The sequence below is a fragment of the Talpa occidentalis genome, unplaced genomic scaffold, assembly GCF_014898055.3.
Source record: "Talpa occidentalis isolate TD23 unplaced genomic scaffold, MPIMG_talOcc4v2.1 talOcc4.17, whole genome shotgun sequence".
Classification (NCBI taxonomy): Eukaryota; Metazoa; Chordata; class Mammalia; order Eulipotyphla; family Talpidae; genus Talpa; species Talpa occidentalis.
In genome coordinates, this window is record NW_023601754.1 from 54,466,892 (window position 1) to 54,484,863 (window position 17,972).

Consider the following 17,972-nt stretch of genomic DNA (forward strand, 5'->3'; position numbering starts at 1 on the left):
AGGCTGGGTCCCCCTCAGCCCTGGCATTTCCCAAGATTGGCTCCTCAACATTCAAGTCTCAGTTACAGAATGCCGTCTTCTCGGGAAGTCTTTAGTGATCGCTCAGTCTCAAGGAGTGATCCTTCCCCATAGGCATTTCATCACTCTCTTAATTTCTTCAAAGCAGTCAGCACTATCTGAAGCCACAGTATTTGGAAGTTTTAAAAAAGAAAGGCCCTGGGCCTCCCCAGTGGCGCAGCGGTTGAGCGCTGGGTTGCGAAGCTGCCTGCAGCCTCTGCAGCTCCAGCCACCGGAGGAGGGTCCCACATGGCGCGCGGACCTCTCCTGCCGCCCGCTGCTCCCCTCAGCAGTGTACCTCGGTCCTTCTGCCTGTTCTGCTCCCCGCTCTGGCTCTGGTGAATTCTCTCACCCTCCCGTGCTTCTGACTGTACCCAGTGCTTGTATAAATAAATAAACAAATAAATCTTAAAAAAAAAAAAAAAAAGACCCAAGTAAAATGCCTGGCACAGGTTAAGCACTCCATGAATATTTAAGTGAATGAAGCTCCTGAATGAGAAAAAGATGACTTGGGGAGCACCCTGAATTTATCAGCACAACAGTTACAAACTGTGCTCCAACAAAGAGGAGCCAGGAGTGCTTAGTACGCCTGGGAACCAGTCTGCCTACAATGAAAACCTGCTCTATCCCTTCTTTGCTAGAAAACGTCAGACAAGTTACTTACTTAACTGCTATGCCTGAGATTACAAACTAGTAGAATGGGAACCACAGACCATCTCAAAGGATTGCAGAGAATGAAAATAGTTAATACATGTGAAGTGCCAGTGCATGTAACACACTCACTGACTACATACACAGCATGACCCATCACAACATAGTAGCACATGCCCCAAGTTCCAACACTCCCTAGACTTGTGATGATCAAAAGGTTAAGATGGTCAAAAGACACGAAAAACAGAGAAGTGCTTTGGAAACTATAAAAGCAATATAAAAAGATCACAATATTTATGAATCTACATTCTCTTCAAGTCACCATCAGAAATAAGAGCAGGTGGGCCTCCCCGGTGGCGCAGCGGTTGAGCGCTGGGTTGCGAAGCTGCCCGCAGCCTCTGCAGCACCAGTTCCATCCCCGGCTGCCACCGGAGGAGGGTCCCACATGGCGCACAGGTCCTTCTGCCTATTCTGCTCCCCGCTCTGGCTCTGGTGAATTCTCTCACCCTCCAGCGCTTCTGACTGTACCCAGTGCTTATATGTATAAATAAATAAAAATAAATCTTAAAAAAAAAAAAAGAAATAAGAGCAGGCTAGCCAGATTATTATCTTGACACAAAAGAGTTCCTAACCTCTGTGATTGAGGGATATACACAGATAGCTATAGATTGGGACTACCTTGAATTCACACTGAGGGCCACAACCAGCTCATGGGCTATTTCTCAGAAAAGGTTACAGGTTATTTAGCAACAGGGCAATTCATAATATCCTATTTGCGCACACCAACACCACAGCTTTTATCTCATTTTCCTACCTTCAAAGATAGTATCAAAAGGAAATTTCTTGCTATAACTTTATTGATCTCAAGATAGTGAATAGTTACTTTGATTTCCCAGGTAAGCTGGTCTCAGGATAAGTTAAAAGAGTCATAAGGCAATCTGCAACCTGGCTGAGGGTTTCCCATGACCATGAAATCGGCTTTTGTAGAAATTCAACAATGAAAAAGCCTTCATGCTTAACTTTGGGAAGGCTTTGCAAAGCCCTGGGAAACAGACCGAAGGGTGTTTCAAGGTGTTTTGTGTTAGACTTAAAATTCTGTATGAACAGAGAAACAGGATACGAACATAACAGAACCCATCTAACTGGACGTTTCCCCATAGATGAGGTTTTCAATCTCACACCGATGACATCTGGACCAGATGTGACTCTTTGTTGTCACAATGACTTGTGTGGTTAGGATGTTTTAGCAGCTTCCCTGCCTCTCTACTCATTAAACACCGGTAGTTTTCCTCCCTATGGAACATCAAAAATGTCCCCAGAGACCTCCTTGGTGGAGCAAGGGGTTAAGTCTCAGCACTATAAGGCTATCAGCAGTGATCCCCAGCCGGGGAGCAGCCCACATGGCTCAGCAGACCTGTCCTGTCTCATCCGCTGCTCCCCTCAGCAGTGTATTTCAGTAGATCTGCCTGTTCTGTTCCCCGCTCTGTCTCTGGTGAATCCTCTCACCATCACCCTCCCCCCCTCCACACACACACATCTAGCCAATACCCAAGCTCTTGTATGCGTAAATAAATAAATCTTTTTTTTTTTTTTTTATAGAGGCATGTTTTCTTTCTTTCCTTCTTTCCTTCTTTCTTTCTTTCTTTGTTTTGTTTATACAAGCACTGGGTACAGTCAGAAGCACGGGAGGGTGAGAGAATTCACCAGAGCCAGAGCGGGGAGCAGAGCAGGCAGAAGGACCGAAGTACACTGCTGAGGGGAGCAGCAGGCGGCAGGAGAGGTCTGCGCGCCATGTGGGACCCTCCTCTAGTGGCCGGGGAGCAGCCGGGGATCGAACCGGGGCCGCAGAGGCCGCAGGCAGCTTCGCAACCCAGCGCTCAACCGCTGCGCCACCGGGGAGGCCCAATAAATAAATCTTTTAAAAAAAACAAAAGTCTCCATGTTTTTGTGTCAGGTGCCAAGGGGACGAAAGTGCACTCCTGCCCCCACCATGAAAACCCTGCTTTAAACGAATCTGTTCCATTGGGCTAAAGTATCCACCTTGGGGCCTCCCTGGTGGCACAGGGGTTAAAGGCGGCTCTATCAAGCTATTGCCAGCTACTACAGCATGAGTTCGATCCCGGTCAGCCAGGGAGCAGACCCACATGGCGCAGCAGACCTCTCCTGCCTTGCCCACTGCTCCCTCAGCAGTGGATTTCAGTGGATCCACCTGTTCTGCTCCCCACTCTGTCTCTGGTGAATCCTCTCACTGCCCCCCACCCCCACCCCACCCTTCCACCAAACCTCTGGTCAAGATCCCAGTTCTTATATGGATAAATAAATCTTTGGAAAAAATAATAAAAAATAAAATATCCACCCACATTCTCCCCTCCCTCTTTCAAAAATCTCTTCTTCCAGTCATCCTGGTAACCTAGACTTAATTCCCAAGTCCACCTTAAATCTTCATTTGCCTTTCCCTCCAAAACTCTCAGATATCACTTAGTACAACTCCCTCAAGGACAGGTCGAAACCACAGCTGGTGGAAGGGTTGATACTAGGACTCAAAGCCCATGATCCCCAATTAAGCAAGCATTCTTTTCCATTATAACATACTGCAACCAGTCACCAAGTTCTGTCAGTCCTTTGCTGCCCACGTGTCTTGCTTCTTATCTCTTCCTATTCCTACCGCCTATACCCCAGAGCAATTGGTTCTCAAACTTTTGAATGCTTCAGAATCACCTGGCTTGTTATAATGCAGACTGCTGGGTCCCAGCCAGAGTTTTTGACTGAGTAAGCCCCCAAATCTGCATTTCTAACAAGTTTCCAGAAACCCAGATGTTTCTGCTGCTAGTGAAGAGACTACACTTTGAGAACCACTGCCCTGGAGTTCAGGTACCTAATACCTCAAGAGCTAATAATTTCAATTTCCTTCAGTTCCCTTACAGACACCTTCCTACAAATGCATGTTCCTAAAACACCACTTTGATCAAAGAACTGTTCTAGTAAAAAGAAAGCACAACTTCTAATGCCTCTCTATGATCCCTATCTGGCTGACATATTGTTTAAAATGTGTTCCCAGCATTATCAACTGTGACTCCCAAAACAAATTTTCTAGTCCTCATAATCTAATGAGTGTCCTCAGAACAGGTTGTACGGGCTTCCCACCACAGTAGAGCTTGTGCTGTCTTTATCTCCTAGGAGGCCACCCTCCTTCCCTCCTCTTCTCTACCTACCTGAAGGCGGCCTTCACCACTGTATTTGCCAAAACCACTCGTTTGGTCACTATCTGATGCCTTTTATCTTTATGGTTTAAGCTTTTACCAAGTACTCACAGATAGAGAAAACCCCCAAGAACCTAAAATTTAAAACAGAAAACAGTAATATGAGTGATAGGTATACATAAAAGGGTTGACATATATACAAATACTGTGGTTTTAGCAGATTAAGTACGATAAGTTCAAAGTTCAAAATAGAATGTGCCAATTTTTTTTAAAAAGCATGATTAAACACCAGCTATCACATATTTGCGGCTAACTCATCGAAGATGTTCAACAGACGTGTTGGGGAAGAACCATAAAAAAAGGGAAAGTACTCAGTCTGTAACTTCCCACAATAAGAGCGGGTGTCATTTTTTTCTGTGTGAAATACACCGCAAGAGAGATGACATGGTGTGAGAGAAGAAACATGGCTGGTCTCACCCCACATGGACTCTGCAGTCTTGGACAAATCAACGCTCCTCCTTAAGCCTCCATTTCTATACTAATAAAAAAATAAGGTTTAGACCATACCCTACCTTGCGGCGTTATTCTGCGGATTATATGAGGTACCGTATATGAAAGAAACCATCCCAGTACTTGGCACATGATAAACGTTTACTGAATTTTAACCTTTGTTGATATGAAAGCACAGTACAAAAGCACAGTTACTAGCCAAAAATGAGATAAACAGAGCAATTAATGAAACCTGATCAAGGATGTCCATTTCCCAAAAAGGAAAACAGAAAGGACACAAAATAAAGAATGTATGCACCTCTGGTTGGTACATGTACCAATTCCCTGACTTTACAGCCCAAGCCAAGACATGGGAATAATATAAACACCGTCACCTCCAACTTCCCAACTTCAAGGTTGCTGAAGAGTCAGCAAAAACATGGACATAGAGGCTTTAGAACATGATAGAGATAGGATTTAAAATTCCAGGTGAGAACCTCCCCGATGGCGCAGTGGTTGAGTGCTGGGTTGCGAAGCTGCCCGCAGCTTCTGCAGCGCCGGTTCGATCCCCGGCTGCTCCCCGGCCACCGGAGGAGGGTCCCGCATGGCGCGCAGACCTCTCTTTCCGCCCGCTGCTCCCCTCAGCAGTGTACCTCGGTCCTTCTGCCTGCTCTGCTCCCCGCTCTGGCTCTGGTGAATTCTCTCACCCTCCTGCGCTTCTGACTGTACCCAGTGCTTGTATGTATAAATAAATAAATAAATCTTAAAAAAAATTTAAAAAACAAATACATAAAATAAAATTCCAAGTGAGCTTTTAAAGTTAACTAAACATTTTCTTATTTGTTCTAATGGCCCAAATACTACAAGTGTGTCCAGGTGCACGTATAACTTTGTGTTACCAGGTGGCACGTATAACTCTGTGTTATAGCTTAGACCTTCTGGTTCCTGTGTATACTGCAAGACCCAATACCAGGGCCTCCCTGGTGGCGCAGCGGTTGAGCGCTGGGTTGCGAAGCTGCCCGCAGCCTCTGCAGCGCCGGTTCGATCCCCGGCTGCTCCCTGGCCACCGGAGGAGGGTCCCACATGGCGCGCAAACCTCTCCTGCCGCCCGCTGCTCCCCTCAGCAGTGTACTCGGTCCTTCTGCCTGCTCTGCTCCCCGCTCTGGCTCTGGTGAATTCTCTCACCCTCCCGCGCTTCTGACTGTACCCAGTGCTTGTATAAATACAAACAAAAAAAAAAAAAAAAAAACCAAACTTCAGTCCTTAAAAAAAAAAAAAGACCCAATACCAGATACTTTGCTCATCATCCCTTTACATCAAACTCCTCCATTCTAGTGATCTCTCCTTAGCACTCGAGAAAACTGGTAGCAAAGGTATTGGGGCTTTCAACAATATTAACAAATACTTAACACTTTCTATGGTGTAGACTGAGGACTTTCTCCCTTTTTGAGGCGTCATATTGAGCACTGTCTGTGTCAGGTACTATTCAGTATATACCCAACTCTCAAGAAGTTCACATTCCAACAAACTAAAGTATGCTAATGATTAGTTAGCTAATGATTTATCAGCAAAATAAAACAAGAGAAAGTGATAGTGCTTACTTAGCTATAGACCTCATTCTGGGTCCCTAAGATACAGCTTACTGTGAAAAATTGATGCCTAAGAATAAAAAATTTGTTCCCACATTATCTGTATTTTGAGTTGCCCAAAATTTTCTACATCATCAGGAATGAGGCTTTCACCTGAAGAAGACTGTATTCCTCTAGCAGCACAGACCGCTGGGTAAGTGTGCAAATGCAACTATTCAACAATTTTGACCACATACCATTTTTCTAGTTATTAACTATGTGATGTCTTCTTGCTAAAGAAAAGATGGCTTAACATTTTTATTCTGCCTGGTTCATTCCTGGTCAGAAAGATCTTAGAATGGGGTCACTCAAAGTGGGGTTGTTTATAATAGGGGTAATCTGGTATTTGCTGCTGAGTCTTGGGAGATAACTTCAAGGGTAACCCAAAGAAAAGTGAAAATCTCATCAAGACTTCAGTACCCCCAGTTTATTGCAACAAATAAATGATTAAGCTATTTCAGAGAGACTCAAATATAAGGCACATTGACAAGACTGAACATCTGATAGTACAGTAACACCCTTTAGAAAATCTCAATCTCATCATCAAGAGTGACAAGTAAATTAAATTCTGAAGTAAATCAAAATTTTCCCTTTCAGGTAACACTAGGCTTAGGTAAATTCAACAGAATTTGCATAACTTCTCACTGTCTTCACTTTCTTTTATGCTGAGCTAGCATTTATTTCTACAAGTGCCTATAGCAGGGATTAGTCGATTTTTTCTACATTAAATGTAACAGTATAAACAATATACTAGACAGGTTGAAGGCAGGTATTATAATTCAGTATATTAAAACACAGAATAAATATGGTGATTCACGGGAAATAGGGTGACAGGAGAACTATGGTGTCTACACCTGAGGGAAGAAACCAACTACAAAAATGAACAACAATGTAAGAAAAAAAAATTATCAATATGAAAAAATAAAATAAAATGTGTAACAAAGGTCATCTTTTCCAACAAAGATGAAAAAGTCCCAAGTCAAAACTAAAGGTCATCATACTATATAGCAGAGAAATGTTGGGCATTTACTTCAGATTATTTTGCCCTTGATTTTCTGTTGCAGTAAGGATTACCCAGTACTGGTGTGATTACAAAAATCTCAAAGATTATCAAATATGACTGCTAAGGATTTAATGAACATTTTAGAACAAGAAACTGTTTAAGATATTAAGCTGCACATTCTCTATAAATGGTTACGTCTACATGGACACACTGACCGACATTCAAAACTACTTTAACACTTTGGCTCCTGGAAAGAAATGAAAGGGCAAATTTCCATCTTCAGCGCTTATCAGTGTTTCAGTAAGGTCCTACATCTAAATTTACCAAAATACAACAGTAAACCAACTTTACCTCAGGACAACCAAACATCAAAACTGAAGTTTCCAACCTTCTCACTTGAATGCCTCCTCAGGTATATCAAGTTGTTTTGGAAATATATCTAGCTTTGTTCTAGGAATCTACACATTACAAACCACTGATCTTTTTATTTAAAAAAAAAATCTGTCTTGCTGGGGAAAAGCCAAACATTCTCCCCCCCCCTTTTTTTTTACAGCACTGCAAAATAAGTATTCTAATTCCAGAAATTAGATTTTATGCCCCAAATCTTCAAAGGCACAATTCTCTTCCACATGTAGCAGGCAAGTAATAATTTGGCAAAAGACAAGCCAATTTTTTTAACCCAGCTATTTCTGATTTTTAAAAAAGTCCCATCACAAAGATGACACAAACACATCAAAATTTACCAAATTCAATTTTCGCACTTGAAATAGCTATGTCAGTAAAAAGCACTAAAAGGGTCTACTCAATCATGAATAGTATACTCCTTGATAAGAATATAACTTTTTTTTTTTTAACATATGTAAAGGGTCCTGGAAACAAAAAGTCATTCTTGTTCCAAAATGAGTTTGGAGTCAAGATTTTTAATACGGGGAGTGTGTTTTCTCTCCCAAGAGGCAACTGTGAAAGTATGTCACAGAAGGGGTGACCATTAGGTTTTTGTCCCCAAAACCTACGAAAGTAACAGTTAAAGGAGATTTGATTCAATTTGACAAATAAGTATTATATGAGAACCACTCAAACTTTAATCACTAAGCCAAATTAATAAGTCTGTTGCTTTGTCTCTCTTTCAAACTTTATGTTCCATGGCCAATAAGTGCCAAACGAAAGGTAGTTCTATTTTAAATACAGGTACAGTTTGTTTGCATACACATTTAACTCCTATAAAAACTAGCCTTTATATCCTTGTGTTAATTTTAATATTCTTCAAGTAAGAACTAACTTGATAGCGAATTCTGAAATGAGTATATACCACAAAGACATTAAAAGTTAGGTAGGCAGACTGCCAATCAAATTAGGCACTTATATGGCTTCATATCAAAAGTTAAGTTATAGAAGGGGTTTACACTTAAGATATAATTTCATCTTAGAAAGGAAAACAGACATGGGCCTCCCCTGGTGGCGCAGCGGTTGAGCTCTGGGTTGCGAGGCTGCCCGGAGCCTCTGCAGAACCAGTTCGTTCCCCGGCCACCCGCAAGGGTCCCACCAAAAATAAAAAATAAATAAATAAATAAAAAAGGAAACCAGACATCAGCCACCCTAAACTTCGCGATTATTACCCATAACCCATGATGTACCCTCTTAGACAACACTGCCACAACAGCACATAAACACAAAGAATGCTGGGCCTCCCTGGTGGCACAGCAGGTTGAGCGCAGCACTGTGAAGCTGTCCACAGCCTCGGCGGTGCTAGTTCGATTCCCAGAGGCCAGGGAGAGTCCCACATGGTTCTGATACCTCTCCTGTCTCGCCCGCTGCTCCCCTCAGCAGTGTACTTCGGTCCTTCTGCCTGTTCTGCTCCCCGCTCTGTCTCTGGTGGATTCTCTCACCCTCCCACGCCTCTGGCCTGTACCCCAGTGCTTGTATAAATAAATAAATAAATAAATCTTTAAAAAAAAATAACAAAAAGAATGCTAAATAAGAAAGCATTGATGTGCGCAACAGGTAGCAATCACTACAATATAAAAAAAAATCTTATCAACAGAAGGACAAAAATCAGGGATTGCTTGGATCTCCTGACTGCTACCTCCCCACATTGTTAAAAAATGAATAAACTCTTGCTTGCTGAAAGACCCCCTCCCTTGAAAGATTAGGTCCCAAGAACCTCCCCAATACTTTATGTAACAATTCAACAATCCTACAAGCCTGATATGATAAAAATGAATTCCATATAGTGAAACTACCTGGAAAGAGTTTTGCAGCATCCTTTCTTTTCTTTTCCAAAAGAAAAATTGAATTCAAAAAACGTCAACACAAAAATAAATCCCGAATGTACAAAATTGCACTGATATAAATGTATATTTTTTAAAAGCTCTAACTCTTTTAAAAGTTAGAGCTAAAGAATTGTAATCTCAACATATGAATTAGGAGGCAAGAGGCAAATCTCTGAAATAAGGCTTGCCTGAACACATACCTGCTAGATATAGTTGCTAATACACTGCACACCTTTTTAACAGTCACACTGAAAATAAAAACAAACCCCCAAAAGCAGCCTTTCCTCAAAAAGATTGGATACCATCAGAAAATGGATTAGAAAGTCATTATTTTTCCTTTCAAACTAAGTCTAAAACACGGAGCCAAATAAAACCACCATAAATTCCTTTACTAAATAATCTTCTAGGTCATTCAGTGCAGCAATTTTCATATAATACCTACCATTCTATGGCTTTCCTCATGCCCAACTCCACAAACACAAATTCAATTTCTGAAGTGAATATATGTGAGAATATTAATAAAGCATTCTTTGACTAGGGAAAAGAAAAATCAAATTCTTAAACTCTAACAGGGAAACCTTGAGAGAAAGCAGGACCTACAGGAACAAGTATTCACATGTATACACATCCCCTCCAAATCTTCATTAAATAAAAATTTCTATCAATGAGATATAGCTCATATATTACTCCCAAATACAAAATACTGAATTTTATCACCGTCCGGTATTCCATCTTTTCTCAATCTCCTCAACCCTCCAAACCTACCAAAGTGCTGATTTATAAAGAAAGAAAATAATCCATAGTTCTACTCTGCAGTTCCAAACCAGCACAATGTAACTGAAAAAAACTGTATCCAAGTTTTATATTCTAAACTAAAACTTGCATTCTAAACTCAGATTTATTACACAGTCAATATTGCAAAATTAGGAGTCCCTGTCATGTTATAATCTGCAAAATCCTTTGCTTTACAAATGGCTTCTATGTGGTCAAAGGCTACACCTAAGTCAACCTCCACACAAGATGAACACTGAGATTCTTACCAGCTGGCCTAAAAACCAAATGAGATATTAATATACCTTCCCTCCTCCACTGATGCACAAAGCCACCTGAAAAGTTATGATCACAGTATTTTCACAAATGGAAACAAAATAGTTATTCTGCTTCAAATGGGGAGGGGGGGAGGGACCAAAAAAATACTAACCAATCTCTGGCTGTAACGAATCCTTTCTTCTTCAGGTTCCATCTCTCACTCTTCTGTTGAAATTACTGTAAAGAAACCACTCCAGGGCTGCCTTCCTCTTCCTCCTTAGGAACCAGATTGTAACACTAAAGAAAAATGACAGGAGCAGAGGTAAGAACTTATCCTCAAACTCAAGCTTTGTTTTCACGGAGAGGAGTATTTAAAATGTGTGCAAAGGCTCTGGGAAATCTGGCCCCTCTTCACTTTGCTCTTGGGCAAGCCGTTCCATGACAAGATCAAAATCACCTTCTAACTGTGGGCGGCCTAGGCAAAAGGAGAGGTTGGTTTCAGTTCCCTGAGGATGGGCCACACCACTTGTTTCTCCCCATAGGATTACAATTAGCAAAGTTCCCCTTCCTGGCGGCATCAGGAAAAAAAAAGGGGGGGGCGGGGCACCAGACTTTTATCTCTGGAGAGCTGACCAGGTGAAGGAAGCGGGGAACTAACGTGGATCCTAACCAAATCAGTTCTCTCACCGGTAATTAGAAACTAAAAGAAAAGCAGTCAGGCTAACAACCTAAAAAGAGAACAGGAAATTAGGATTTAAAGACCCCAAAACAATTCCCCTTGGCCCTCCAGCGAAGGGGCACACAATCGCCGCCTGCCTTCCAGACGCCCCGATCTTTTCCTCCAGCCCAACACAAGACGTGTGCAACTCTAAAACAAATTCCAGAGAGTTGCAAATCGGAGACAAAAATTCCATCAGAGCCTCTGGGATACGGTCATCAACGACCCCCCCCACCACCACCACGGGCAGAAGGAAAATCCCCCGTTCCCAAAAATCACATAAAGGCCGGGCAGCGCGACGGTCAAGCCCGAGCGCCCAGAAAGGTCTGTCTTTTTCCTAAATATTCTCCCAGCTAATGGCTTCCAGAGGAAATGCAGATTTCTTTTTCCCTTTTTGTAGCTACAGCACGGCCACGTTCACAGCATCCTTTCAGAACTGCTGCGCGACCAGGGCGCCGCTGACACAGTTGGCGAGAGCAGCTCGCGGCGGAGCCCGCCCGGGGCCGCCCGCCCGGCCGAGGGCAGCGCGTCGGCAGCCGCGGGCGAGCCCCGCCGGGCGGAGCGCCGAGGCCGGGAGGGCAGCGCCGGGCCGCCCCGGAGAGGGCTGCGGAGGTGCCCCCGTCGGAAGAAGACAGGGAAACTTTACATTGAGTCCTCAGACGACGCAGCCCAGCAAACTTCCAGGGGGGAGGGGGAGTCTCACCGGGGATCTGGCTCCTGAGTTCTGGTCCAAGTGAGAAGTTCAAGATTCCAACAACTGCGAGGAAAACGAGATCCCGAGCGTCGCCTTCGGCTTTTCCGGGGATCAAGCCCGGATCCAGAGCGGGTCGCAGCGGCCCGGGGAGAGCGGAAACAGGCGCCGGGTCCAGCCCCCGCCGCTGGCTTCGGAGCCCGGGGCCGGAGGCGTCGGCAGCGCGGAGCGCGACCCCTGGGCGCCGAGCCCGGGCGCCCCCGCCTCCCCCGGGCCGGCGGTCAGCGGCCCGAGCCCGAGCCCCGGGCCGGCCCCGGCCGCGGGGAGCGCCGTGCCCTCGGCGAGCAGCCGCCCGGCCGCCTCCGGAGCTCGGGAGCGGCGGCCGATCAGCTGAGACCGGCCGGCCCGAGGCGCCCCGCGCCGCCCCGGCCCCCCGGAACGCGGGCCCCGGCCCCGGGGGGCGGAGAGGGCGGGAGCGGCGCGGCGCGCCGGGCTGGGGGCCCGGGCTGCCCTCGCGTCTCCCCCTCAGCCCGGACTCCGCGCTGCGGGACGAGCCCCCGGCGACTCCCCAGGCGCAGAGGAGGGATTCCGGGGGATGGGCCCCCTGGCGTTGCCCCTCCTCCAGGAGCGCCCCCTGCCCAGGAGAGACAGAGCGGCGACAGGCCCGGGCGCCGGGAAGGTGCTCTGCGAGCCACCGCCGCCGCCGCCGCCGCCGCCGCCGCCGGGGAGGGGTGTTGTTTCCCTCACACAGGAGGAGCCGCTGAAGCAGCCGCCGCCATTTTGAACCCGTCAGACTCGCACATACACACAGCTCCTCCGCGGCGCACTGCGCAGGCGCCGCCTCCCCACCCCTCCTCCGGCTGCCCTCTCCACCCCCACCCCCACCCCCTTCAAGCCTCCCTCGGCTTCTTACCGCTCTCCAGGGCGCACGTGAACGCGCACGCGTCACTCCCCTCAAACGCGGACACTCCGCCGGCGCGCGCACGCGCGGATGCGTCGGCCTCGAATCGCCCGCGCCCGGCGACGCCGACGCGGCTCCCCGCCCCCCCTCGCGTCAGCCCGCCCGCCCTCTCTCCCGCCGGCCCACCGCCCCCGCTGCCCGCCGGCCTCCTTCCAGGGCCCCGGCCCCGGCCGCGGCTCGCGCCTGCGCGCAGGGCACGGGTCCTCCTCCGCGCGCGCGCCCTCCCCCGCCCGCCCTCGCTGGAACACACACACTTCGCCTCTGTGACCCCGCCCCTCGCCGGCCAGCTGCGCCGGCGGCCCTCCCCCACCGCGCCCGGGAGGGTGGTGACCCCCGACCCCCCACCAAGCACACCCGCCCCCCCAGCCGCGGGGCGAGGCGCCCGGCTCCCCTTCAACCGCCCTCTGCCCGGTCGGCCCACCACAGTCACACAACCCGAGGCCCGGGCCGCCTGGGCCAGGCCGGCCGTGGCCCGCCCCAAAGCGGGGTCTCCCGGGGTCAGGCCGCGGGGCCCGGCCGGTCCGACCGGGACGCCCCGCTCGGGCCGGCCCACGGCCAGGGGCGCCGGGGAGGGCCGCCTCCCCGCCCCTGCCCGCCCCTCGCGCGCCGGCCGGTGGGCCGAGGCCGACCTGCCCGCCATCCCCGGGCAGGCCCCGGCGCCCCCGCCGCGGAGCCCGGCCGCTCTGGGCTCCGGGGGCTCCTCGGAGCAGCGGCCCGGCCCCGCCTCACCCACTCCTCGCCGCTCCGAAGGGGCAGGAAACGGGAGCGGCGTGTCTGTCGTGGGCCCGGCTCCCCCGGGGAGCTCCAGGCGCCGGCCCCCGGCGTCCACCGGCCCCCAGCTCGGGCGAGGTCTCCGCGACGGCCCGGGGCGGCGGCGGCCGGCGCGCCCACCGCGGGCCCGAGGCACCGGAGGAGGCCCGCGAAGCCCCCGCTCCTCGGCCACGCTCGGGTTTCCGCCGCGCCGGTGCCCCCGGCGGCCCGGGGGAGGCGTGACCCCGCCCCCGGCGAGTCGGGGCGCCCCCCCAGGGAGCGGGGCGCGGGCCGCCCCCGGCCCCGGGCCGACCCGGCGGCCCGGGCCGCGGCAGGCGCGGGAGGCCCGGCCGGGAAGATGTCGCCTCTCGGTGCGCGCAGCTTCGCGCGAGGGTCAGCGACGGGGCAGCGGCCGCCGGGGCCGCGCCGGCCCTCCCACGAACGGGCTCCCGCGGCTCGACAGCTGCCCGACGGGCTGGCGGGCTGCGGACGTCGACGGAGCCCGGCCGGAGGCACCCGAGCACCGCCATGCGAGCAGCCCGAGCGCGATCAGGGCATCCCCAGCCAATCTCGTGCTCGGGGGCCCGTGTCAATGATAAATCCCGTGCAGGACCGTGACTCGGCGTTGCGCCCGGGGTGGGCCCCGCGGGCGTCCCTGCGCGCTCGTGCCGAGAGGCGTCATCCGGGGCTTTTCCTCCCAACCTTGGTTTCCCACTCTTTGACCTGGGATTCCGGGGGTCCCGGGATGGGGCAAGAGGAAGGGCATGGAATGAGCCATGAAACTTCCAGCAACAGCCTTCAACTCTTGGAGGACGACTTTAGAGAGAGACAATTGAAATAATGATGCCTTCTGTTTCTAGCAAGATCTGAACTCCAGGAAAAGGCACTGTGTAAACCCAAGGTAGAAGTATTTATTGCCCACACAACCTGAGGTGAGGTTTTTCTATGTGCAGACTTTGGGGGTTTTCACACACATTCTCTATATGTTTCACAACATCCTTGGGAGACCAGCTCGAGTGCCCCGTAGCATTATATCGTTTCAAAGACAGGCAGTTGAATCAGAGAAAGGTGAAACAGGAGACCCTCGCTCTGCAATAGCAGGCTGCCACATCTCGCAGACCACAAAAAAGGGGGGGGGAAAGTGTGTTAATATGGTATCACGTTCTTGCATCCAATCCCTGGGAAATTAATTTCTTTTTTTTCTTTGTTGAGACTTCTGAGGTTTTCAGAGCCTGATAGACTGTCACCAAAACTTTATCAGGTCTCAAGCCTCTAAGATATCTAGACTATAGTAAAATATATTGTAAAGCAGCAGTCTTTTATTCTGGCACTACCAGATGTGGCCCCAGAGGTGTCTGATGCTCGGTAGGTATAGAAAAAGGAAGCAGCTTGGTTTGTTTTGTTCTTAAGTAAAAGAGAAAGACTTTTGCAAAGTCCCTTAAGTAAGAGTTGGGCCTCATTGCTATTTGCAAAATAAATGACTTTCTTTCCTTCCCTCTCCACATATCACCCACAGAATTCTTGGGGGCAAAGAGAGAGAAAAGGAGGTTGAGAGCAGTAGCTCAATTTGGTCTTGCTCTGTTTCTTAAGGTCCAGAGCCCCTTAAGTAATTAACCAACAAACTTGAGTGGCTCATCCTCAGCAAACAGATGCCTCCTACAGGTTTAACTCAGGTGGGCATACTGGGAGGAATCCGGGAGCCTCTGAGAACAATAATGGACAGACTTATTTTGAATAGGGCTGCAAGTGAAGGTTTGTCAAATTGCAGCCAGCTCTTTTCCAGTTGACACCATGTGTCCGTGTTGGGGGGAACTAACTAGTCTGCATTGGTGGGGGGGGGTGGCGTTTTAAATAGATACACACAATCGTTTCTCCACAGGCAGGCTTTGTTAATATTCCAAAGCAGATGTGCAGGGTCAGATAGGAGATAGGCAGATGGCTAGTGATCCCCGCACACACAAGCACGATGGCTCTGGTTGGCAAGGGCATATTGTGAGGCTCACTGTGTTGCCCTAAAAGAGCCATTTTTGAAGAGAATAGAGCTTGGGGGATTCCCCAAGAAGGTCACCAGAACTATGAACTGTATGGTTTCAACTAAGAGAGAGGGACAGTGCTAGATGGGAAAGGGGGAGGGGTGGTTCCTTCTAGAGACATTGAGACGAGGATCCCTGACTGGAATAGCTGGTGCCTTAATAAGATATAAACAAATCTCTGCCTTCGTGAGCAAAGCTCAAACCCATCAAATGTTGGATGTCAAAAGTCCAGATCACCCACTTCTTTTGGGAGACTTCAGTGGGTAGAAAGAGAACTCTAGCTCGGTGGACTAAGTTTTCCAACTTCTCTGCACTCCTGAAATGCTAACAAGGAAGGGGGGATGTCCTGAACACTGGAGGTCTAAGCCAAGAGAGAGAAGTTGGTCTTGAAGGTCCCCCAGGCAGCAGCATAACCAATGCTTGAAGAGCTTTGGCATCAGACACCAAAGGTCCGCTCTGTTGGCTACTAGCTCTTCGGTCCTAGTGAGTGCTTCACACACCTCAGTTCTTCATGTCTACAGTGGGAACAATACCTCGCTCTCAGGGCAAAATCTTGAAATCTTAGTGGCTGATGCATAATAACCACCAATGATGATGGTTCATGAGCATCTACTGTGTTTCTGACCTCCAGTTTTGTTTTGTTTTTAAGATTTATTTATTTATGGGCCTCCCCGGTGGCGCAGCGGTTGAGTGCTGGGTTGTGAAGGTGCCTGCAGCCTCTGTAGCGCCGGTTCGATCCCCGGCTGCTCCCCGGCCACCAGAGGAGGGTCCCACATGGCGCGCAGACCTCTCCTGCCGCCCGCTGCTCCCCTCAGCAGTGTACTTCGGTCCTTCTGCCTGCTCTGCTCCCCGCTCTGGCTCTGGTGAATTCTCTCACCCTCCCGCGCTTCTGACTGTACCCAGTGCTTGTATAAATAAATAAATCTTTTTTTTTTTTTTTTTTTTTTTTAAATAGAGGCATGTTTTATTTATTTATTTATTTATTTGTTTGTTTTGTTTATACATGCACTGGGTACAGTCAGAAGCGCGGGAGGGTGAGAGAATTCACCAGAGCCAGAGCGGGGAGCAGAGCAGGCAGAAGAACCGAAGTACACTGCTGAGGGGAGCAGCGGGCGGCAGGAGAGGTCTGCGCGCCATGTGGGACCCTCCTCCCGTGGCCGGGGAGCAGCCGGGAAACGAACCGGCGCTGCAGAGGCTGCGGGTAGCTTCGCAACCCAGCGCTCAACCGCTGCGCCACCGGGGAGGCCCAATAAATAAATCTTTAAAAAAAAAAAAAAGAGCTGATAGCACGGTGTAATTCTCCTACTATCTTTCTAATGCTAAATCTCTCTACTTTAAAACAACAATGCAATATAATAAAGTCATTAAAAAATAAATAAATAAATAAAAGATTATTTATGCATACAAGAACTGGGGTACAGGCCAGAGGTGCAGAGGGTGAGAGGATTCATCAGAGACAGAGCGGGGAACAGAACAGGCAGATTGACTGAAACACACTGCTGAGGGGAGCAGCAGGCGAGACAGGAGAGATCTCCCGCACCATGTGGGTAGCTCCCCGGCTGAGGATCAAACTTGTGCTGCAGTGGCTGCAGGCAGCTTCATAGGTTGTGTCTTAACCCCTTGTGCCACCAGGGAGGCCCCTGACCTCCAGTTTTGTGAAAGGATGTTTTGAGTAAAGATGCTTCAGTATTTCAGCAATTTGCATAGAGCATAAGTAGAAACTTAGGCATTGCTCCTCTGTCCTTTCGAGCTCCTAGTCTCCCCACCCCCCCACCCATGCCTAGATTCTCTGAGCTCCATTTTTCTCTCTTCTTTTACTCTGTCTGCCTCTCTCATCATCACCTGCTTCCTGAGAGCTCCTTCTTCCCACCCTTCTCTCCAGCACCCCGCTGCTCCCCGCGAGCTGTGTGTCCGTTGCCACCACCACCCCACCACCCCCTCCACCCCCCACCCCTGGCCTCACCGGCTGTCCTCTGTCATCAGCAGAGTAACCTGCTTTACTGTAACTTCCCTTTAACCATCCACTTGGGGCACTTAATCACATGCTGTCTATTTTGTAACTTAATCATTTCCTGAGCTGCTCCCTCCACCACCTTCCACTACATTCTAAATTCTTTGAAGGCAGCAATGGCCAGGCCACACTTGCAGCCCTCCAGAGAACTTCCAAAACCATACACTTACTGTGTCAACCCCAGGAGAGACAAAAACTAATGTGAGATGAGCTGATGATGAGTATTCAGGGAAAGAAAGTTTTCTTTGGAATCGCAGAGTAATATCTGAATTGATCAGGGAGAACAAAAGAAGACAGAAATGCCCTGCAGGTTCTAGAATCACTGAACCTGGTTGGCACATGAGGTTCTTAGAAGTTTCATGGACCACGGTTGTCCATTTCTTTGGGACTAACAGGCCCTCCCTGGCCCAGTGCCTCCTTGCTGCCATCTTTTCCAGGCATCTGGCCTTCCTTTGTGCAGACCCGCCTCTCCCGAGTCTTG

At 48.9% G+C, this 17,972-nt stretch overlaps 1 protein-coding gene across 2 annotated transcripts in view; it reads right to left on the reverse strand.

The window, feature by feature from the left end:
* The window catches only part of KDM2A (lysine demethylase 2A), a 98,322-nt gene extending 85,764 nt beyond the window's left edge, over positions 1 to 12,558 (reverse strand). The window contains exons 1-2 of one of the 2 annotated variants that reach the window (XM_037517484.2): positions 11,749 to 12,558; positions 10,500 to 10,624 (exon numbers count right to left, since the gene is read on the reverse strand). In XM_037517484.2, coding sequence (XP_037373381.1) covers positions 10,500 to 10,541 — 42 coding nt within the window. In that variant the 5' untranslated portion in view covers positions 10,542 to 10,624; positions 11,749 to 12,558. Of the gene's footprint in view, positions 1 to 3,920; positions 4,043 to 10,499; positions 10,625 to 11,748 lie in introns of those variants that run through there. The other variant, XM_054697446.1, reaches the window with a different exon arrangement.
* Between the last annotated feature and the right edge of the window lie 5,414 nt (positions 12,559 to 17,972).